The sequence below is a fragment of the Alternaria triticimaculans genome, assembly GCF_023758025.1.
Source record: "Alternaria triticimaculans strain BMP 0046 chromosome Unknown scaffold_3, whole genome shotgun sequence".
Classification (NCBI taxonomy): Eukaryota; Fungi; Ascomycota; class Dothideomycetes; order Pleosporales; family Pleosporaceae; genus Alternaria; species Alternaria triticimaculans.
Window position 1 is genome coordinate 571,408 of NW_026055960.1, and position 21,324 is coordinate 592,731.

Here is a 21,324-nt window from a genome sequence, read left to right on the forward strand (position 1 = left end):
GTAGGTGGACGCGGCTGGTGGAGACGCGGACGATGCTGGTGGAGTAACAGAGACAGAGGTTACTAGTGTCGTTGGTGCTGGGGCAGGAGGAGCGCCGGATACACTGCTGCTATGTTCGCAGCGGCCATGCCTGCGATGGATATGTGGGTGGACTGCAGCGGCTGTGCTTGACAACACGAGGGTTGAGAGCGCGAGAAGGATTGCTGAGGTCTTCATGGTTGCTGGTATCGTGATGCTGACTGAGGCTTGTAGCTTGATTCGAGGTGTGGTATGTGGGTTATAATGTAGATAAGAAGACCTACCCAGTGGGTTTTATGTGTTTGAGGCTGTGTTTTCTTGAATGAGTGACGAGGTATATGAACTTGTATTGTCTTCAATAGGAACGCGCCTGTATATGTATTCTAGTCGCTTCCCCACGGCCTGAGGCAGGAAACATTTACGTTCGAAAACGTGAACGAACGCTTCATTCATGAATGCGACAACGGCTCCAGAACAATGGAATGAATGATTCCCGTTAATGCTGGCGTCCTGTCATTTCGATTCTACAGTGCAATGGAACGTTTTCTGTCACAGTGTGTTGGTGCTTAGCTGTCACTGTTTCGTAGATCAGGCCTTCTTCCATTCGGCGAAGTCGTGCTGGTTGAACGATACATAACAGTACCATACGTCAGGAGATCTGGCTCTTTCCCAGCTCAGCTTCGCATGTTAGGTGAAGTGAAGTGCAAGACTCATGATATGAAGATATGCGATTTGAGGGTGTCGAAAATCCGCATTGGTGATATGACATCTGCCGACAAGTGAAGCGAGCCGTGATGGCCTGACGTGTAACAGCTGTCAGTTGTCAGAGAAGACCCGAGCCACCCGTACCAAGCATCACGGAGTGTCTAAAACATGAATGTATCGCAAGAAAACGATGAGAAAAAGACTTCGACTTTCGACGTGTTGTGATTAGGATATGCTAGAGGACTGGAATACTGTACAGTGAAAGAACAGAATGCGCTCGCTAAAATGACGCGGTAAACGAACAATGACCAAAAGTGGCTCCAAGTGAGCTCACGGAGCTGCAGAAAACATCGAAGATAACAGAATGAAAACAACAGGTATTCAAGCGCCCAGCGCGATAAGCCTGCTCTTGATGTCCGTGGGCCTCATCATCTGGTTGATGACAACACTAGAAATACTGCCCATGCTGACGACTGACACGTATCCTGGAGCGACTTCGCTGGCCAGGACCTCAACACACTTCATTGCCTCGTCTTTCGAAATCGGTGATCGGATAGAGCCTTGGATTGCCTGCAGAAGGGTCGTTGTGGAGAAGGAAACGCGCGATCCGGGTCTGTTCGCGCACAATAGGGAGAGGACACCGATAACTTCTGGAGTGCGTTGTAACGCTGCCTTTCGCTGGAGTTCGGCAGGTGTCGGCGCTGCGGGGCCAGCCTTTGCAGCTTCCTGCTTTGCGAGAATACGGTCGAGGAGGTTGGTCTTGCGGACGGCAGCAAATTCGGTGATCTTGGGTTGGGCGGGCTGAGCTTGTTGGTTCTGGCCCATGGGCGTCTCGTTCTCCTTTCCGACAGAGGGTCTCGTCTTCTTCTGCGCACGGCCTTGCTGTACACTTTCCTTGAATTCCCTCAACCTCTTGCGTCCCTTCTCTTGTGCTGGCGCGAGTGCGGTGAGGGACTCGCATGTGGTGACTTCGGCGAGAGGAAGCTGGCTCAGGAATTTGGACATGGAAGTATCGTCGAGAAACGTGTCCATGCATGCCTGCTTGATATCGGCCTTCTTTGGGCGTCCCCGTCCACGCTTGGGCACCGCAATTGGTCGGCTCATCATCTTCTGCGAGGTGCACCATTGCGTCCATAGCGTGTCTAGGCCTTCTTTGAACATGTCCTGCAATCCCTCTTCGTTCATGTGTGTCATGCCGTTCATCATCGGACTGCTGTCCTTGATCTCGATGCAGACCTTGCCGCGGCCGTAGTCGGACAGGTAGTAGGGGTTGTTGTTGCCGGAAGGGCCATGGTCGAGGATGCCGATGAGGAGTCGGATGTCATCGTACGTGACTTTGCGTTGCCGCCAGACCAATGTCGTTGATGCAATTAGGTCTCGAAGATCGGCAGGCGTTGAAGTGCCATTGTGGGCGTAGTGCAGCGACAGCGCGGTCAGGAAGGAGGAGTGTAACGCGAGGAGGTTGACAAGCTCAGCCGGGAGCTGGCCGGGAACAATAGGCGACATTGTTGATAGAATAGTGGAATGGATACGACGATGAGATATCTGGAACAATGTCGATAAGTGATGTGTCGTGTGGGAGTGAGGTCGAGGTCCAAAGGAGTGTTTATGGGCCGAGGGGGCTGCAAAACAGGGAAGGCACGTTCGACGCGCTTTACGCTTCTGCGCGTTCGCGTCGCGTTTCCGCCCCACTTTAATGAAACTTGAACGTGTCGTTGCCCCACGCATCCGGCGTACTTTCAGCTCTCATTTGGCATTAGTATTATTTCCATCTTACTCATGACGCAGCGCGTGCAAAAATTGTCTTGTTCTCGAAGGAGTGGATCACGCAAAAGCAATGCCGTCGCGGCGCGTACCGTCGCCAGACCTTGTCACGTCCGTGCAACGAATAGAGAGCACTTGTGAGTATCGTATCGTATTGGGATGAGAAGAACTGCGCCTATATACTCCAATGCTCATGCAAGATCTTCAATAACAAGCTCCAGCTCGTCTTGTCGCATTATCATTACATTATTAGTCCTCTAAGTGTAGAGCTTACTTTCCGCCAAACAGTCCACCGAGCCATGATTGAGTCTTCGCGGCCTTCTCCTCGACGACGGCATCGAACTTGTTAGCGGCCGCGTTGACCTGCTTGCCTGCCTCGTGCATCTCGCGCTCAGCGCGGACCTTGGCCTCCTCGTACTGCTTCTTCGCATCGGCGCTGTAGGCATCGAACTTCTGCTCTGCCCTCTTCGCTTCCGCCTTAGCTTGGTCGGCCTAGCAGTGGTCAGCATACTGTTAAAAGTAAATCAAGTCGCATTGGACATACGTATTGCTGTGCGCTGGCGCGTACTGCCTCGTAACCCTCCTGGCCGGCCTTCTTGGCTTCCTTGTCCTGGCCAGGGTAGTCGCCTCTCAGCTTGCGTGCGGCAGTCGCAGCGTCATCTATACATGTTAGTCAAGATACTTTGAAAGTTGAATACCTCCACGACGTACGTTCAGCCTTCCTCTCGGCAAGCTTCGGGTCGCCTCCAGCGCTGTAGAGGTAGTAGGTGACACCACCAACAGCAGCGAGACCACCGTATGTAGCGAAACGACGAGACATGTTGATGTAATGGGGTTTTTGCGAGGTGGTATTGATTGGACTTGAAGCAAGATCAAGGTATGTGAGATTCGAATTGGAGATGTAGAATGAGAGTTGTGCGAGGGAGGGGAACCTTGGAAGGCGTCTTTCCAACAAGCGCATGTGTGACGTAATGGCAGACAGCTGCAGCACGGGCTTTTCAGTGCCGTGCGAACCAGATCACCAAACTAGGACTCTACCGAGCGCGGCAAGCCGGATCCACATTGCATACACTCGTTGCTTTCGCTTCTACATGTTAATCATAATGTCATTATAGTATTCATCTTCATCGCATCGCCGTCACACCTCGATCGTGCCTTCCCAGCGTGCTGCCTGCTGTGCGCGCCCCTTAAACCGTTCACCACAACAAGCCAGCCTCGAGCGACTGCCTGAGCGACTACCGCGCAGCGTGCCGTGCCTGCCTAACACAGCGACCTCATGTATCCACGATAGCAACGGCGTTTGCCTCTTACTCTCCTTGACACCTACACCACGCTTGTAGCATGGCGGACCAACAAATACACCTCGTCGACCACACCGACGGCGACAACACACCGACCTCGGCTACACAACCCGAACAGCGGTCAACCACATCGGACTCGCACATAGATATCCTCTACGAGAACCAACGCGGTTGGTTCGTCTTCGGCATTCCCCTCTTCTCGTCCAAAGCGCTATGGAACCTGCGAATCGACCCTGCGCCGTGGCAGGATGCCAAGTTCAAGCCTTCAGCAGTCAACATCACAAATGCACAAGTCCCGGACCCAAGTTGGGTATGGGACTGGAAGAGCTGGTATGTCGACATGAGTCTGGATGTCGATGAAGAGGGTTGGCAATACAGCCTGCTCTTCAAGGGCTCAGCGTGGCATGGCAACCACCCGTGGTTCCACAGCTTCGTTCGGCGGCGACGCTGGCTACGGAGGCGGGTCAAGCAGAGGCTGCCACCCAAGACCAAGAAGAATGCGAAGGAGCGCATGTTTGGCGAGACATTCAGCATCGGCACGACACTGGCTAGATCAGCCACCTTTGGCACTGGCAGCGGTCTATTGGACGACAGCGCACAGACGAGTCTAGACGAGGAGATTAGGGATATTGCGACATTGATGAGAAAACTCAAGGCAGCTGCCATTGACCGCGAGAAGATCATCTACATACATAAGTTCATCGACGATGGAGGGGAGGAGCTGCACTACCTCCCAGAACAGGTATGTATGTTGTATTCCCATGCAAACATAGCTAACAAGTGCAGATACCGTCCATCATGTCGATGCTCATCTTCCAGAATTCGCGCCGCCAACTCCTCTCCACACTTATGGACCGCTTCGAGGCCGCCAAAGACCACCGCGAACAACACAAGAAGGATCACAAGCCTGAAGGCGACGCCGAGGAACGCAGAATCAACAATTTGCTCAAGGCTATTGAAGCCGCGGATAACGAGTGTAAGAAGCTGGAGTATTGGAGCGATATCAAGAATCTGACAGAAGAGGGCAAAGCCGGGAATGCAACAGATCCCAGCATGGGGTGGGACGAAGAGAAGTGGCAGGGACTAGATGCGAGTGGCGCCAAGCATCCTGATACCTGAGTCTGAGAACTTGAGAAGGTTTGGATGCATGCATATATTGGAGTTTGTCAGAGTTCGTGGGGTGCGGCTCTTCAAGGTCAGCACATCGGGTCAATTGGAACGACTAATCAGTTTTCGTATTGTATCGCAACTATACATGCTATCGTCAGCAAGAGTATCCAGCCATACGGTGTTATATCATCCATTCACATTCCTCACTCTTATCGGCCCTCTGAGATCCGCCAAACTCTCCACGTCCACTACTGCGCCCTTCTGCATTACTTCGACTTCCCCAGCCTCTCTCTTCTCCCACACCATCTGTCGTACATTATCCATGGTGTCTCTCCACTCTGACGCGTCCAATGCACACAGCTCCTCTGTTGATAGTGCGCGGGCAATTTCGGAAGGACAGATCGTCTTGGGCCAAGCCCTTGAGCTCAATAGACGGTCGGCATGGCGCGATAGGATGGTCCTCTTGGCGTCATTAAGAGCCATATTGTTTGTGCAGCTGGCGGATACGTTGTGCCAGCTAACGGATTCGACGTGCCGATAATGCTTGGGTTGTTTCGCCGCGATATGGTGAGGCTGCACCGTCTCGATGGTTTCACCCAGATCTGGTTGCTAGACCCATCGCCCGCTGATCGACAACAGGGGTCCAAAGATCCTTAGCCAATCCTTTGACGTCAGAGCGCCCAATCGGCGCGCAGCAGAAGCAAAATAATTCGAGCATTTCAGCGTCGCGTCCCCTCCCTTCTAAAACCGAAACTGCCCGCAGCACTGGGATTGGCGTTTTGCCTTTGCGCGTCGTTTTTTCTTGTCCTGTCATGCCGCACCGGTTACCCCACGCTCTCCGAGAGCTAGTTGCAGCGGGGCAGTCCTTCGCTCCCGCCTCTCGTCTCTTATCAAGCTCAACACCGCTACTGCATACTTCTTCTCCGATATCTTCTCTACTCCATCAGACTTCCCTGCGTACCTGTCATACCGGACGGGCAGCATCCCTCTTGCAAGCATCCAATCCACAGAGTACTACCGCCAAACGCAACTTCTCGTGGCCCAGAATGACTGGAACGGAAGAGCCAAAGGAGGTGCGCAAGTACCTGCAGCAGAGCCATGACCGCATCTTTGAAAACAACAAGAAATGGGCCGATGAGATGCGGAACAAGAACCCAGGCTTCTTCAAGGATCTGAGTGCAGGACAAGCACCCGAGTATCTATGGATTGGTGAGTTGCATCTGGAATGACTCAATTGCCCTATAACATTACTCCATTATATCACCCACCACCTAGAACTTGCTAACCCAATCTCCACAGGCTGCTCCGACTCGCGCATCCCCGCCGAAGCCATCACCGGTCTCGAGCCCGGCGAGATGTTCATCCACCGCAACATTGCCAACCTAGTCAACAACATCGACCTCAACGTCATGTCCGTAGTCAACTACGCGGTCCGCCACCTCAAAGTTAAGCACATTGTCGTGTGCGGCCACTACGGCTGCGGTGGTGTCAAGGCCGCCATGACACCAAAGGACATGGGTCTGCTGAACCCCTGGCTCCGAAATATCCGCGATGTCTACAGACTGCACCAGAAGGAGCTCGACGATGTTATGGCCAACGGCGGTACAGAGGAGGAGAAGTACGATAAGCTCGTTGAGCTCAACGTGTACGAGCAGTGCCGGAATGTGGTCAAGACGGCGGCTGTGCAGCAGTGTTGGGCTGAGAACGAGTTCCCTGTCGTGCACGGCTGGGTCTTTGGATTCGGAGACGGGTTGTTGAAGGATCTCAAGTTCGACCACGAGGGCGAGCTTAAGGAGATTCAGAAGATTTACGATTTGACAAAGGACATGTAGATGGCGTCGGTGGGTGTGCGATGTATGAGTAGTTGTCGTGGCATTTAGCGAGGTGTTGGTGTAGAGGAAGTGGAAGAGATGGTGCTGCAACCGGGCTTAGATGCTAACGTAGAGCTAGTTACCTGAATCTCCCCAGTACCTTTGTAGGTACCACATGGGTTTACAGACTAGTTTTGCAGGCTCACGCCTATCCCTCCACGTCTCGTCACCGCAATCAGACTCCAGCGTATTGCGTGTACGAGAACGAGTACGAGTTGGACTATTTCGCTTACGATGCCATTCATGCATGCTCTCCAAAGAGAACGACATAACCCGATCCAGGCCCACCTCCACCGTTCTCTCGAACACGATCACTGGTCTCTGCCATTAACCCAACCTGTTGGTAACACCAATCCAGAATATCGTTCCACCGGCTATCACAGCCCTCGAGCTGGCAGGCCAACTCCTCCACAATCCTCCTCCCAGAATATTGCATCCACCACATATCCTCCAAAATGCAATTAATCGCTCCCCAACAGGCTAATATAACCAGAGCCGGCACCTGCCCCATATCCGCCTTCTGGAAAAACTCCGGCTCCACGGTACCCAACCAAGGAACCACCGAATGCCCATCACTATCCATATACGCCTTCTCCAGTTTCTCCAGGGTACCACGAAAGAACGGCGTTGCGGTATCATCAAGATCCATATTCGCAAGTATCGCATCCGTCAACGCGCGTAGCTTCTCCGCCGTGAATGCCCTGCCTTCTTCTCCTACCAACTCAACAACAGGACTGCCAAGTATCTGCTTCAACTCCCCGCTATTAGCCCACACACTATGCTCCTCCACAATCTCCTTCATACCCATCGTATACCTCCGCACACGCATCAGTACCTGCGACACAGATTCCAACGTCTCACCCGGCGTGGCCGGAATCAGACTCGCGATAAGCGCAACAACAGCATGGAGAGCAGTCATAAGACAAACCGGATCGAGACTCTCTTTCGAAATACAAGCCAGCGATACCTGCTCATTGAGCTCGGATATACTTCTGTTCTGGTAGTGCAGTGCGGCGGCGACGTGGTCGTGGGATGCGGTGGGGGAGGAGGAGAGACTGGCGCTGTGTAGGGAGGTGAAGGCGAGGAGTATGTCTAGTAGGTAGGTGTGTTGGAGTGCTTTGGTTACGGCGTAGTCGCGGAAGACGAGCGCATTGCGGTGCACGGAGGTGAGGTAGGTGGTTGTGGTCCATTGGTGCATGAGCCGCATTTCGAGGGTTCGGGTCGCATTGTAGGTGGCTAGGCGGGAGGATGGGCCGCTGTAGGCATCGTAGAGGGAATACCAGCCGGGTTTGGTTGGTATAGGTGATCGTGGTGGTGATGATGACGATGATGATGCCGTCGTCAACGCCGTCTTCGCTTTCCTTCTAGACCCAGTCGAAAAGTTCTGTGTTGGGTAGGTGCATTGTTCTTCTCGTAGAGCACAAGCGCCGCATTTGGGTGTGGCTTCGTCGCATTTGACGCGCCGTCGCTTGCACGTGTCGCATCCAGCCCGTGACTTCCTATGGTACCGTTTCACTGCCATTCGAACTCAATCTCGGCAATCGCATATTCGTTCCGCTTTAGATGTGGTAAGTTATCATCCGCCTGGGGCTTTGTGTAAACGAGAACGACATGGCTTGGACGTGATGCGGGGGCGAGACTTGTTGGTGCCTGGTGCCAAAAGGAACACTAATTTGGTAGGTTGACGCTAAGGATGCCGATCAGAGAGGTACTCGTTCTCGTTTACCGGACCTGCACCGGAAGGTCAACATCCGCCTTGCCGAAGTAGTTGTGCTCCAGAAGGACAAGGCAGTTTTACTAGCGATCGCATCGCGCTTTATTCGTTTTCGTTTGCCCTGATGAACCACCATCTCGCGAGGTCGGCTATGCCGCCATTGCCATCATAGCGGAATTGGCAGGGCGTTGACGAACCGCCTGCCGTCGCAGCTAACGAAACATGTCGTATATAAGTAATGTCGTCGCAGGCACCATTCTGCTGTACACCTTGGAACGAGTCATCACCTGTTTCGACATCAAAGCCCTATCTCGCACGAACCGTGTCTTTTCTTGAACAAGATGTATTCGGCTTTAGGTATGTTGAGTCCGATCCATTCGATATGATCTCTGTTTCTAACAGCCGGAACAGCCCACGGATTGGCTTGTTCAAGCCTTGCACAACCCTACCTCAATGGCACGGCAATCACGAAGTTCACTGCAGAGCCCAAGACACAATGGACACCAGAAGGCTCGCCCATCCCAGCCGAACAACTTGTACCGCTTCTTGGAGTTTCATCGTACAATATCTCCTACTGCCGCGTAGAGATGGCCTACACCCACCCAGGTCAGAACGACACAGTCAACCTCCAGATATGGCTGCCGGAGCAGTGGAACGGACGCTTCAATGGTGTGGGAGGTGGCGGCTGGCGCGCTGGTGTTTTCGATCAGAGCCTACTCCCGGCCATTATTCAGGGATATGCGGCAGCTTCCACTGACGGTGGCCACAATGCCACTGAAGTCTCCGCTCTTCCTTGGGCGCTCAAATCTCCGGGTAATGTCGATGTGGTTGCTTTGCAGAACTTCGGTTCTGTTACTTTAAACGAGCTCTCTATATTCGGGAAGATGGTTACAGAAAGCTTCTATCAGAAGGCTCCCGCTTACTCTTAGTATGTATGACCCTGAGGTTGCGATCTCACTCAGTCAACGCTTCATCATGTGTCTGGGACGAACAGTGGCTAACAACCGACATAGCTGGACTGGGTGTTCCCAGGGTGGTAGACAAGGCATGATGCTGGCTCAACGTTACCCCGAAGCGTTTGACGGTATTATCGCTGCAGCACCCGCACTGAACATCATCCCACTCTTGGCCAGCTTGTTCCATGCTCAAGCTGTAATGAACACGCTCGGCGAATACCCGCCCAATTGCGAATTTGAAGCGATTGGGGCCGCCGCAATCGCCGCTTGCGATGAACTGGACGGCGTCAAAGACTCGATCATATCCATCCCGGAGTTGTGTTCTTTCGACCCTTTCACCGTTGTCGGACAGCCCGCCAGCTGCGGCAATAGCAGCTCGAATGTCATCTCCAACGCGACAGCAACTGTAGCCAACGCTACATGGTATGGTGTCTCCGACAGACGGGGAAAGAAGATCTACCCCGGATACGCATTCGATGCACCCCTCCAGGCAACGACCGACACGGACTGTGAAGCGTCAGGTACCTGCCTTACCACCGCTGCCTGGCTACTCGGCGCACAGTGGTTCCAGCTTTTTGTCGAGAAGAACGCTACATTTGACTGGTCCGCAATTACCGCGGAGCGTCTACCGGACTACATGTACGCCGGCCAGCAGCAGTGGGATTCGATCATCAACACCAACGATGCGGATCTCTCGGACTTCAAGGAAGCAGGAGGAAAGTTGCTCACCTGGCACGGCATCGCAGATGACCTGATTCCTTCGGGTGGGTCAACACAGTACTACGATCGGGTAGCTGCGCTGGATTCCGATGTTGCTGAGTACTACAGGTTGTTCCTTGCGCCTGGCCTTCATCATTGCGCAGGTGGCCCTGGTCCTGCACCCGTCAATAATGCGCTGCAGCAACTTGTAGCCTGGGTCGAAAACGGTACAGCCCCAGACACCCTACCGGCAGTTGGAACTCAACCTGTCAACGGGACAGTGTTGTCGAAGGATCTTTGCCCTTACCCGCTTGTATCTGTTTACCAGGGTGGTGCTGCGACTGATGCCTCATCATACAGCTGTGTTGATGCGGAGAGTGTGTAAGGAACGCGAAGATGTTTGTGCGTTACAGCGTACCGTGAGGTAGATGATCAGGGGGAAGGTATGATCGTCGTCAAGCAGAGATGCCTGGGTAGCTTGTTGGTGCATTTTAGGACACTTTGTGCTTGTGAAATATGAGCAGATGTACTTGAATACAGACTATTGTAAGAACGCTTGTTGCGGATAAGGTGTATTCTCTATTCAGTCAATAGCGTTCTCTAATACAGACCTGATGCGGTTCAAGGTCTAACTAGTCGCATTTCGGGGTTGAGTGTTGATAATCGCGTGAAGCTGTGGGGACAGCGTTTGTGGTTAATGGGAATGGGAATCAGCTGGCGGAGGCTGGGACGCTACCCAAAACGGAGGTATGTCGCGAGGCATAGCCATACATTTCATCGCTCTGTCAGTACACACGACTGTGTAAGCACACCGTTCCCAGGCTAATGCGAGCTGGAATCCTTCGCCCGAAGGATGATGTTGTTGCGACGAGAGACAGAAGGAGTAAGCCTCCGCGGCGTGGCCAACGTCCCTGCCGCTGATTTCAGAGATGACCGAAAATACCGAGCCCCGAGCCGCTCCACAGAACACCGACGGTTGCCTGTCCATCTACCAGCAACCATGTTAGAATCTTTGAGTGCTGTTTACGACTCTTACTGCGCAGTCAAGATAACTGCTACCAATTCTCTTGCATTTGTGAGTCAAAATGGTTGAGCAACCTACCATCCAGTCCGCAGACACAGATGGCAACGGACCAGCGAAACGTCGACGAAGACCAGCACTATCATGCGTGGAATGTCGCATGCGCAAGGTGAAATGCGACCGAGGAAAACCTTGTGGTGCATGCACTAGGATCAAATCAGCGACATGCACGTTTAGACCTCCACGTCCGGGGATTCGGTCAGAAGCCCAAAGGTCACCCGAGGATGATGCCTCCACAGGTCACAGCAACGACCACGACCGAAATCCAGCTCGCTCTTCTCCTGAGGCGCCCGAGATTCCCAATCAGTTCAATGCAATCGTCAATCGTTATGTGGCACCCGGGCTTCTTGGAGAATGCGACGGCCAGCCGAAGCCTCTGCCCTCCAATAGACCGGCTTTTGGCTTGAACTCGCACTCGGACTCTGCGCAAGCTTCTATCATCAACAGCTTGTTGGATAGGATTCAGGGTCTGGAAGAACGACTGGCGAGCGCTACCCTCAACGAGAACCCGAGAAGTAGTACATCGCCGAGACGGGAAAGCGCAAGTGATACGAGCGCTCAGTTTGTGAAGGCAAAGTACTATGGTCAGAGTCATTGGATGAACGCTATCGATCCCGTGAGTGCTTGATACCGATGGTTTCCTTGTCTCGGTTGCTCTGTTCGAAGGGACTCAATTGACGGATAGCAGTATGACGCTCTCGGTGATACAAATACTACAACGAACCACAATACAAACAGGAAAGAGGTGTACGTCATTTTGTCAGTCTTTCTCTAATGACAGTAGATCTAATTGCAGCATATAGGAACAAATCGACTGAGCTGTATGCTACTGTCTCAGAGGTTAAACGGATGGCTCGCATCATCAAGGCCTCTCGCATGTCGCAGCCTTCCATCTCTCCAGAACTGCAGGCGTGTATCCCCCCGAAAGAAATCAGCGACGCACTGGTCGACTGTTATCTCCGCACCTTCGAAGGTGTCTTTCGCGTTCTGCATGTCCCTTCCTTCAGAAGAGTCTACGATGCATACTGGCTAGGCACCACGCCTGCAAAGCCGTCTATCATTCATAAGTTTCTGCTGGTATGCGCAATTGCCGTGCCGTTTTATACCGGACCCGACCAAGCCAAGCTTCGTGTTTCAGCTGCGAAATGGATCCAAGCTGCAGCGGAATGGCAGTGTGCACCTCATGCGAAGTCGCGGCTCAACATGATAGGATTGCAGATACAGATATTGATTCTGATTGCACGTCAAGTATGTGGCATCGATGGTGATCATATATGGATACCTGCAGGTACGATGTTGCGGACGGCGATGCATCTCGGCTTACATCGCGACCCGTCTCACTTCCCAAAGATCAGTGTCTACCATGGCGAGATGCGACGCAGACTATGGGCAACTGTTCTCGAAATCACGGCGCAAAGCAGCTTAGATATGGGTATGCCGCCTATGATCTCGGTGAACGACTACGATACGAAGCCACCTTCCAACATCAACGACGAAGATATGGGAAACGGCATAGACACACCACTCGATGTGAAGCCGGCAACCGTGTTTACTGACAGCAGTATACAGATTGCTTTTACACAGACGCTTCCCACACGGCTTGAGATCATTAGGGTAATCAACAATCTGCGCTTCGACCTATCCTACGACGACGTACTGCACATCGGCACCAAGCTCATCAGCGTTTGTCGTGAGAAAACAATCTTCTTCAAATCAGCATTAGCAGCAGGAAACAACATCACGCCGTTTCAGATCAAGATGTCTGATACCTTGGTCCGACGCTTCGTCCTCTGCCTCCATCGTCCCTACTTTTCCAAAGCAAGTGAAAACCCACGTTATCATTACTCCCGGAAGATATGTCTCGATACATCACTAGCGATCTACGCGCCAGCAACGGAACTGGGACCAGGAGAAGAGGACGATTGGACACGTATGACGCACAGATGCGTGGGGTTCTTCAAGTCGTTCTTCCTCTACGCCATGTCAACCGTGTACTACGAACTCAACTCTCAGATCAACGAGAGGAAAGAAGAATTGGCGCTATTCGCTCCTCTTGTATGCACACGTCCAGCCGCAACGTCCCCCTCTACAGGGTTGACATCCTTACCACCACAGTACCACGCCCTACGTCAAGTCCTGGAATCATCCCGACACACAGCAGTCGCCCGCGTCCAAAACGGCGAGACAAACGCAAAAGGTGTCGTCTTTATCAATTGCGCACTAGCACGCATCGATGCTTTAATAGCCGGCACCGACCCTGAAGTAGCTGTGCTCGAAGCAGCGAAATCATCTACCAAAGAAATGAGTCAGATACTGGCTGCAGTATACCGCGAAGAGCACGGCGAAGACATCGACCTCAGTCCCTCCACCAGCAGCTTCGCAGGGAAAGAGCATGGTCGAGGCGAGGGCGCTGATGATATTACCGGGAAGCATCTACCTACTGGTACCGGCGCCCAAACCGGCAGCAGCAACAGTACAGATTTTTCTTGTTTCGACGGCACGATGGACGGACTGAGTATGCTGGATAGCGATCTGGGAGGTGTGAACATGGGGTTGGATATCGATATCAATGCGTACATGCAGGGGTTACCCATCGACTCGGGGGATGGTTTTCACTTTGGAAGGAGTCCGGAGTGGTTTTACGATCTGGATGGGTGGGCTGCGGGTGGTAGTTTCGGCAACCCTGGATGTGGTGTTTAGGCGCATGTTGGCCGCACGTCAGTTGTACCTGCATTGTCTTTTTCATGCGCACACAAACGTAAATGCCAAATACATCTATCGACAGCGAACCGTAAATGATGATAGAAGTGGAACAAAATTCAAGACCTCGCAGACCAGGAGACACTCGCGCCCACGTGGGCGCTAAAAACGGCACGCCTTGCCTTAGCGGGGTTGGTGCCAATGCCTTGGAAAGCTGCATCCTTCGCTGCAACATCCCAAACATCAATCATACCATCTCTTTAAGCATCTTCGACACCGTTGACTACGTTCGTACCCGCCAAAATGTCACCCATATCGCGCATGGCGCGCCTCCTCCTCATCCTCCACTCCATCGTCAACATAGCCCTCGGCATCTACCCCTTCATCAACCCAGAGGAGTACTCTGCAATCACCGGTATGGAAGGTCCTGATAAAACGCTACAATCGATCGGTAAGTCGAGAATCAGTTTCAACGTATACCCAACCCTGGACTAACGAGAGGAAAAAGGTCTCGGCGCAGTAGCAGTAGGCTGGTACCAACTCATCTTTACCTTCCAGGGTAACCGCCGCATGATGGCTTCGACCATCCCGCTGAGATTGGGCTTTGCGGCTGTCATGTATGGGTGGGAGAGGCAGCCTGTTATGATATACGAGTTGATTGTTGTGTGGTTTTGTTTACTTGGGGTGTTTGCTTAGGAAGGAGGATTCTGGCGGGAAAGACGAAGGGATGCGAAGGAGTGGGAGAGACAGCTGAATGACGATCGAGCATGATTAGGGAGTAGGATCTACAAGATATTCGATTTAAAATCATCAAATCACATACAAGCAAATACATCATCTACACACACAGCTCACACCGACCTCCTTGTTCCCAAATTCCCAGACTCTTAACTCTCAACACCTCAACACCTCAACTCCACTTAACACTCCCCCCCGCCTTCCCATCCAACCCCCACCCACCATACGTATCCACAAACCCCTCTCTAGTAAGATACTCCTTGTGCTCCTCGCTCCTCCACGCGAGCGCAGTCCCCAACTTCCAACTCGTATCCATCTTATCCAGCACCAGCTCCACAAGCTGGACGTTCTGCGGGTTTTGCAGCTGCGGTTTCTCTAGGATAGCGGAGAGTTCTGATAAGGTGGTTGCGCGGTGGAAGGAGGATTCGGGGGAGGGGTGGCGGTACAGGGGCAGGAGGTGCGAGTAGTTGTGCGGGACGATGTCGTTGTATGCTGTAAGCGTTGATTGTTAGTTGGGTGTTCGTTCAATGTAGACAAAGAGGAGACTTACGTTGCCTCGCCCCCCAAATCAACCTCTCAACCGTATACCCCTCATTATTAATCACAAAAACAATCGCCTTACACTTCGCCTTGATCATAGTCCCAATCTCCTGGATCGTCAAAGCCATGCTTCCATCTCCCGTCATCAGAATAGTCCGTCCCTCTCCCTTCTTGTGTAGCTCCCTCCGCGCAATATCCACGCCCAACGTCGCAGCAGTAGCAAACCCAATACTTCCATAGTAGATCTGCGTAACGAGTCTGATGTCAGACGGGAAATCAATGTCACATAGACCGAAATTCGAGGTTCCGGTTTCGCTGACGAGAGCGTCGCCTGGGCGGATGAAGGACTGGATGGCGGGCCAGAGTTGGGATTGCGTTAGGTGGGCTGATTTGGCGTCGAGGGGTGTGCGGGGTGGTGGGAGTTGGGGCTTGGGGATTTTGTGTTGGGGGGTTGATGGTAGGGCGGTGGTTAGAGCTTCGAGGAGGGCTTTGATGGGTGTGTTGGGGTAGGATTTGCCTTTGACCTAGGAAGTATGTCAGTAACAGACGTCAGATGAGGTATGCGAGGGACTTACAACAACGTCGTGTGGGTTGATGTGGATGGTGTTAGTCTCGTCCAACGGTCTTGAGAAGCCAGCCGAGTTCGTGTCAGCAGGTATGTACCCCAGAGTCACTACCAAGTCTGCCTGTTTCGCTGCTTCTTTGACGCCCGGAGAACTGACTTCGCCATTCCATACCCCAACGAAGTTCTCTTCTGTCTCATCGACAATGCCCTTGCCCATGGTTGCTGAGAAGAAAGGAACGTTTAGCTTCCGGACTACCTGCGCAGCTTCCTGGACAGCGTTGAAGCGATGGACGAGAGCGTCTACCAGTACCGTTGGCTGTTTGGCTTCAGCGACGGCAGCCACGATAGCTTTGACCGCTTCGTCCTGCGCCTTCTCATCCACATGCGGCGCAAGATCAATGGGAGTTTCCAATAACCCAGCATCTACCATCTCGGCACTCAGATCCAGCGGCAAGAAGATGTAAACAGGCCCATTCTTGATAACGCACTCCCGTAGCACCCTATCAATCTCCTTCGGTGCATCTGCAACATCCCAGAGTTCTGCAGCCGCGAACCTCAGCCCCTCGCTAGCCTTGTTGTACATTTGGTGATTTGGCTTGTTTCCAATACTGTGGTGGATCATCATGTTGTTCTTCTGCATCGCCCGCGTAGTTTGCCCAACAACATGAACAACTTTAACATGTTCACTCATGCTACCTGCGATGCCGTTCAAAGCCGAAAGTTCACCCACACCATGCGTGGTCACGAGACATCCGGGCGTGTTCTTGATGCGGGCGTATCCATCGGCGGCGTAGGCAGCGTTCAGTTCGTTTTGGTTGGTGACAAAGGTCAATCCTGGGGTAAGGTAGATGGAGTCCAGGAATTGCAGGTTGAAGTCGCCGGGTACACCGAAGATTGTGTCGACACCAATTTGGTGGATTCGCTCCCACATGTAGCGGCCGAGGGTTATCTTGCTGTTATCTGCCATGATGGGCTGTCCTCTAGCTCTTCCTCCTTTCGAGTATTGTAGGTATCAAGTGATTAGTTAATACCTCTGAATCCCACGGCTGTTAGTTGTGTTGTTCGTATGTGTTGTAACCCTTGCGCAGATATAGTCGCGACAAGCTTACCGTGCGCTGTGCCGAGGATTCCGAACGAGGCAGATACGTAAGCAAGTCTTAGAAGAAGAGCAGGAACAGCACGGAACACGGACGCTAAACACCATAACATTCACATGATGTTAGCCTCTGTCTAGGGCGCGCGTAAGGCGTATGACAGCCGCGGTTCGGTTGGAGACGGTTAGCGGAGTAGTACAGTGCGGGGAGATCGGCTCAAGATCGGAATGATATCGGAAACAAATAGCTGCGATTAGAACATGACAACTAGAGCTTCAAACGGAAAACACCTCGTAAACGATGCTGAAGTTCCTTGATAGCTTGAACCTCTACCGATCACGCGCTTTCTTCTGTCGTCCCCGCAACGGAGTGCTTCTTTGCATCCTCGAAGCTCGCCATCTTGAAATCGTACGGCAGCTCAAAGTCTGCCTTCGGATCTCCCTCAAAAGGATTGAAATCTACAAGAAGGGAATCTTTGACCGCAAAAACGGCATCGTCGTCGATGTACTTGCTCGTTCGGTCGAAGATCTGAGTAACAATAGGTTTGTAGCCCGGCGCTGTGAGCTAAGATAAGTTAGCACATCAGGCTGCACGTTCGTCATAGGCTTCACATACCAGGAAGTGTATATGTGCCGGCCGCATTGGATGCCTATCCAGCGCTTGCAACACTTTGCCTGCTGGTCCATCGAAAGGTATGGGGTAAGGTACTGGCCTCAAGCAGTAGAAGCTATACTTGCCGTCCTTGCCCGTCGTGAACCTACCTCTGAGATTCATCTCTGGCTGGTCTGGGTCTTGTTGTTCGTATAAGCCATTCGGCGCCGTATGCCATACGTCCACCACCGCGCCCTCGATAGGCTGCCCGGTTCTAAAGTCCGTGACGATGCCGTGCATCAATGTTCGATCGCCTTGCTCATTTATCTCTTTGGAGACGATGCAGGAGCCCATGGGCAGTTTCGGGGCATCATGGCGGTAGAAGGGGCCTAGGATGGCAGTCGCGGTGGGTTCGTCGGCGGCAGTAGAGGCGAGCTTGTACGTGATCTCGTCGACGAGCGATTCGAGGCCGAGGATGTCGCAGAGCAGTTGACCTTCGTTGCGTTTGGCGTCTGACATGCGACCTGCTGCATTCATCTGCCCATCGTTTAGTATGCTGAGTTATATCTCACAATATCAAACATGGAAAGCTCTCTGACGTACCAACTCAACTCCTGTCATCCACTCATCGACTGTGAGTTCATTCTCCCTCGCAAAGTCATGGAGATGCCGTATTAATCCCGCTGTGAGCTGTCTGACCCTGGGTGTAGCTTTTGGTCCCGTCGCATTGATTACCGCCTGAGTGAAATTCGGATTGAACTTGTGATCCTGGCTATCCGATACCGCGGAAGGGTGGTGAGCTTGTGAAGCTTGTGTTTCTTCCGGCATGACGTCTTTCCCCACGAGATCCTGAAGATGCAGTAAAGTATATCAAATGACAGAGCTATATTCCCTCTATGCAATTGCGATTAGACCTAAAGTACTGCGCAGTAAGTATGATTCGGATGTTAGCAAACAGCGAACGATTAGCAGTACGATCGAGATCCGACAGCCGGCAGCATGTCGGCCAGTCAAACACACCAGCGCAAGGCGCATAACTTCAGGGTTCGCCGTTGGCTTGTACTTTCGTACGACATAGCACAGTGGGGCTGTGGAGCGAAGGTGTGTATGGCGTCGATGGTAGACGCAGACGGAAGATGTTGTCGGTGCGGCTTTCCGACGAAGGTGCGCCTTCCGAGACTGGGATCCTCGGGGCTTGGCCAATGGAAGAGTGACGGGTAGTAAGCATATACGACGACTGTCGTAGGTGTGGTAACACAATCGCGCAGGCTATTGTGACCATGGACGCCTAATTTTCATGTGATGAGTTTTGTATTAAGAAGATTGAGCCAGATCAATGATGACCGTTTTGATCGCAGTAAATGCTACAGTATTGCACTAGCAACTCGAGCTATGCAAAAGACCCAAACGCCTAAAATATGTCTCGATAATGCTAAAAGACGTTCAATCACTGTCATCATCAACCCTGGCGCGCTTGGCTGATCTGCCCTCCGGCTCTTGGATGCCGTAACGCTTCTCTCCTGTCTTCTCGCCCTTTTCACCACGAACTTCGTCAATCATCTGGTTGATGTTGAACGGATCGTCAGTATCCTTCTCGAATTGAACTGGTCCGTCCCGGGCTTCTTGCAGATCCGCACCCTTGAAGCCCTCCTTGGCCTTTCCAAGGACTTCGAACTTGCTCGACTTGGTGATCCGGTCGTAGGTCTGCCCTTCGTCCTCTCCGTCATCCTGCTGTACACTCGGGCGATAGATGCTACTGATAGCATCCTGAGCTGCGAAGAGAGGCTTGTCGTAGTGGTTGTCCTCGTTGAAGCCAGCGTTGAATCCGCTGGACTGGTTGAACAGCCGCGAGTCGTACATGGACTCTCCGCTCTGTGTCGGCTTTGCCAGACCGAGTGCGACCTTTTCAGAAATATCACGATTCTGCTCCCGAGCCAGCATCTGGATCTTGCGCTCGGTACCCATCCGCGACTGACGGAGTTCGCGTTGGAAGTCTTCGCGCCTCTCCTTGCGAGCGTCCATTCGCTTCCGCACTGCCTCTTCTTCTGAATCAGTGTCCGATTCGCTTTGTGACCGTCTTCGGGAGGTGTTGGCGCGCTGTTCTCGTGCCTCTTTCGCCAGGTTTCGCAGGTGCTCCTCCTTTTGTAGCTTCTCCTTCTCTGCTAATCTTTGCTGCATGATCGCACGCTGCTTAACCTCCTCTCGTGCATGTCTGTCGGCTGCCTGCAACGCTTCGCCGAATTGAGCAAACTTGTCGTTGATCGTGATGTCCTGCAAGCCGCGACCATCGGCTGCTAGACGTTTGTCTAGTGGCACTGTGTATCCCTTGGGGTTCTTCCAGTTACTGATTGGGGGTGGGATTTTCCAAAGTTCTTGGTCTTCGGCGGTCAGCTTTCGCGGCGGCGAGTGCAGGACGGGTGGAGGGGGCGATGGTGGTCCGCGAGGAATGCGCTTGTGCTTGAACTTGGGCGGCTCCATGGGATCGATCTGTCTTTGCTGGATCTTGATGATGCGCGTCTGGCCCTGAGCCTGGCCATGCTGAGCTGTGGGTGTATATCTGACGAAGGTCGGCTCGTCGTTCTTCCTGCCCTGTACGTTCTTGGGCCGTTGCGCGGCAGTCTGCCCTTGAACCAGGGCCATGAGGGCCTGCTCAGTCTTCTCCTTGGTTGCTTGGACAACCTCCGCAGAAGGACGCGACAAGTCCAGCTCGCCAGCGTCTGCCTGTTGGCGCAGAGGAATGAGGTCCTTGAAGCTGGCCTGCACAATCCTCGAATCGCCGTGTCCGCGTCGCGCGATCTCGTCGTACTTGGTCTTGCCCTCGCCGTCGACTCTCCTCACAAGCGCGTTGGATGTGGATGGTTGGCCCTTCTTTCCCATGTCGAGCGGGTACTGCGCGACGAGTACTTCCGGAAATGCGCCTCCATCGCCAAAGTCTGGTGATGTCAGTGGTTCTCCCGTGTGTCTTCCATACGTGTTTTGCTTACCTTCAGGCGCGCGGGGCCTCCAGTGCTGCCTCTGGCCATAGGGCGGCGGGCCCTTCTTCGCGACTACTTGCGCTTCATATTGCTCTGCGGTTAGCACGCGCGTGCTGTTGGTGAGCTCCTCCTCTTCGCCCGAGTATTTCGGCTTTGGCAGCGACTTGGATAGAGCTGCAACGGACATGGTCGGTGTAGGCGCGAGGGCAGATCGCGATGCTATGAGGGTTGGGTATCGCGGTTGGCACTGGTGGTGGTGATGATGTTGCTGGGCAAGATTTCATCAGACCCTCGGCGCTTGGTTCAGCCACCGCCGAGGTCACGTGCGTGTGGCTGCCTCCAACCCGTGGACACAGCACGTCTACTTCTACTCTGTTCCCTTTACAATGCAACAGCCAATCAATGATGCGAAGCGCGCAATTCCGATTGTAATTATGTAGCTTTCACTATCGATATAGAATGTGAGCCACCGAACCTTGTATCGCGCGCGAGATTACAATGTCTGCTACAGGAGTGAGGATGTCTGGCCTTAATCTTCACGACTCAGGCGCCGGTGAATCTTACCTGCGACTGACATGGGTAAAAGTCCCGTCCGTCGCTGCTACTCGCTTACAACCTGCCGTTGACCAGGATGGCGAATGCAGGAACAGAGTCAGTCAGCACAATGTTTTTGCAGTCACAATCGTGATCTGTTATCTCGACGGGAGCCCTGGCGAAGCTTGGAAGCGGTTCCTGCTAAGGGCCAAGCGGCGGTGTGCGTTCACCGGACGAAATGAGAGCCAGCATGCTTTTTGGGCCAGACACGCACAATGGCGAGGTAATAATCGCGCAGGCAAAGGTCAGCTTGCAGGGAAAGTTAGTCGGGTAGAGGCGTCTTTGACACGCTGGTAGTCGAGAGAGGC

At 53.0% G+C, this 21,324-nt stretch overlaps 11 protein-coding genes across 11 annotated transcripts; 6 read left to right on the plus strand and 5 right to left on the minus strand.

The window, feature by feature from the left end:
* Positions 1-1,104: 1,104 nt before the first annotated feature.
* J4E78_002860 (uncharacterized protein) lies at positions 1,105-2,229 on the minus strand (the record flags this gene model as incomplete). Its single annotated transcript, XM_049363504.1, has 1 exon — positions 1,105-2,229. One exon carries the CDS (start codon positions 2,227-2,229, stop codon positions 1,105-1,107), a length of 1,125 nt encoding a protein of 374 aa, XP_049224169.1.
* A 528-nt stretch (positions 2,230-2,757) lies between these two features.
* Positions 2,758-3,307, minus strand: J4E78_002861 (uncharacterized protein; the record flags this gene model as incomplete). The annotated part of the gene is made up of 3 exons (XM_049363505.1): positions 2,758-2,979; positions 3,032-3,147; positions 3,199-3,307. 3 exons carry the CDS (start codon positions 3,305-3,307, stop codon positions 2,758-2,760), a joined length of 447 nt encoding a protein of 148 aa, XP_049224170.1.
* Positions 3,308-3,828: 521 nt separating this feature from the next.
* On the plus strand, positions 3,829-4,907 carry J4E78_002862 (uncharacterized protein; the record flags this gene model as incomplete). Its single annotated transcript, XM_049363506.1, has 2 exons — positions 3,829-4,530; positions 4,575-4,907. The coding sequence occupies 2 exons, from the start codon at positions 3,829-3,831 to the stop codon at positions 4,905-4,907; spliced, it is 1,035 nt and encodes a 344-aa protein (XP_049224171.1).
* A 1,037-nt stretch (positions 4,908-5,944) lies between these two features.
* On the plus strand, positions 5,945-6,730 carry J4E78_002863 (uncharacterized protein; the record flags this gene model as incomplete). Its single annotated transcript, XM_049363507.1, has 2 exons — positions 5,945-6,107; positions 6,198-6,730. The coding sequence occupies 2 exons, from the start codon at positions 5,945-5,947 to the stop codon at positions 6,728-6,730; spliced, it is 696 nt and encodes a 231-aa protein (XP_049224172.1).
* A 2,094-nt stretch (positions 6,731-8,824) lies between these two features.
* Positions 8,825-10,523, plus strand: J4E78_002864 (uncharacterized protein; the record flags this gene model as incomplete). The annotated part of the gene is made up of 3 exons (XM_049363508.1): positions 8,825-8,840; positions 8,895-9,411; positions 9,497-10,523. 3 exons carry the CDS (start codon positions 8,825-8,827, stop codon positions 10,521-10,523), a joined length of 1,560 nt encoding a protein of 519 aa, XP_049224173.1.
* Positions 10,524-11,223: 700 nt separating this feature from the next.
* Positions 11,224-11,847, plus strand: J4E78_002865 (uncharacterized protein; the record flags this gene model as incomplete). The annotated part of the gene is made up of 2 exons (XM_049363509.1): positions 11,224-11,328; positions 11,506-11,847. The coding sequence occupies 2 exons, from the start codon at positions 11,224-11,226 to the stop codon at positions 11,845-11,847; spliced, it is 447 nt and encodes a 148-aa protein (XP_049224174.1).
* Positions 11,848-12,512: 665 nt separating this feature from the next.
* J4E78_002866 (uncharacterized protein) lies at positions 12,513-13,919 on the plus strand (the record flags this gene model as incomplete). Its single annotated transcript, XM_049363510.1, has 1 exon — positions 12,513-13,919. The coding sequence occupies one exon, from the start codon at positions 12,513-12,515 to the stop codon at positions 13,917-13,919; it is 1,407 nt and encodes a 468-aa protein (XP_049224175.1).
* Positions 13,920-14,240: 321 nt separating this feature from the next.
* Positions 14,241-14,615, plus strand: J4E78_002867 (uncharacterized protein; the record flags this gene model as incomplete). Its single annotated transcript, XM_049363511.1, has 2 exons — positions 14,241-14,370; positions 14,428-14,615. 2 exons carry the CDS (start codon positions 14,241-14,243, stop codon positions 14,613-14,615), a joined length of 318 nt encoding a protein of 105 aa, XP_049224176.1.
* A 214-nt stretch (positions 14,616-14,829) lies between these two features.
* Positions 14,830-16,729, minus strand: J4E78_002868 (uncharacterized protein; the record flags this gene model as incomplete). Its single annotated transcript, XM_049363512.1, has 3 exons — positions 14,830-15,149; positions 15,280-15,721; positions 15,773-16,729. The coding sequence occupies 3 exons, from the start codon at positions 16,727-16,729 to the stop codon at positions 14,830-14,832; spliced, it is 1,719 nt and encodes a 572-aa protein (XP_049224177.1).
* Positions 16,730-17,192: 463 nt separating this feature from the next.
* On the minus strand, positions 17,193-18,275 carry J4E78_002869 (uncharacterized protein; the record flags this gene model as incomplete). Its single annotated transcript, XM_049363513.1, has 3 exons — positions 17,193-17,420; positions 17,472-17,984; positions 18,051-18,275. 3 exons carry the CDS (start codon positions 18,273-18,275, stop codon positions 17,193-17,195), a joined length of 966 nt encoding a protein of 321 aa, XP_049224178.1.
* Positions 18,276-18,890: 615 nt separating this feature from the next.
* PRP45 (mRNA splicing protein) lies at positions 18,891-20,609 on the minus strand (the record flags this gene model as incomplete). Its single annotated transcript, XM_049363514.1, has 2 exons — positions 18,891-20,380; positions 20,432-20,609. 2 exons carry the CDS (start codon positions 20,607-20,609, stop codon positions 18,891-18,893), a joined length of 1,668 nt encoding a protein of 555 aa, XP_049224179.1.
* Between the last annotated feature and the right edge of the window lie 715 nt (positions 20,610-21,324).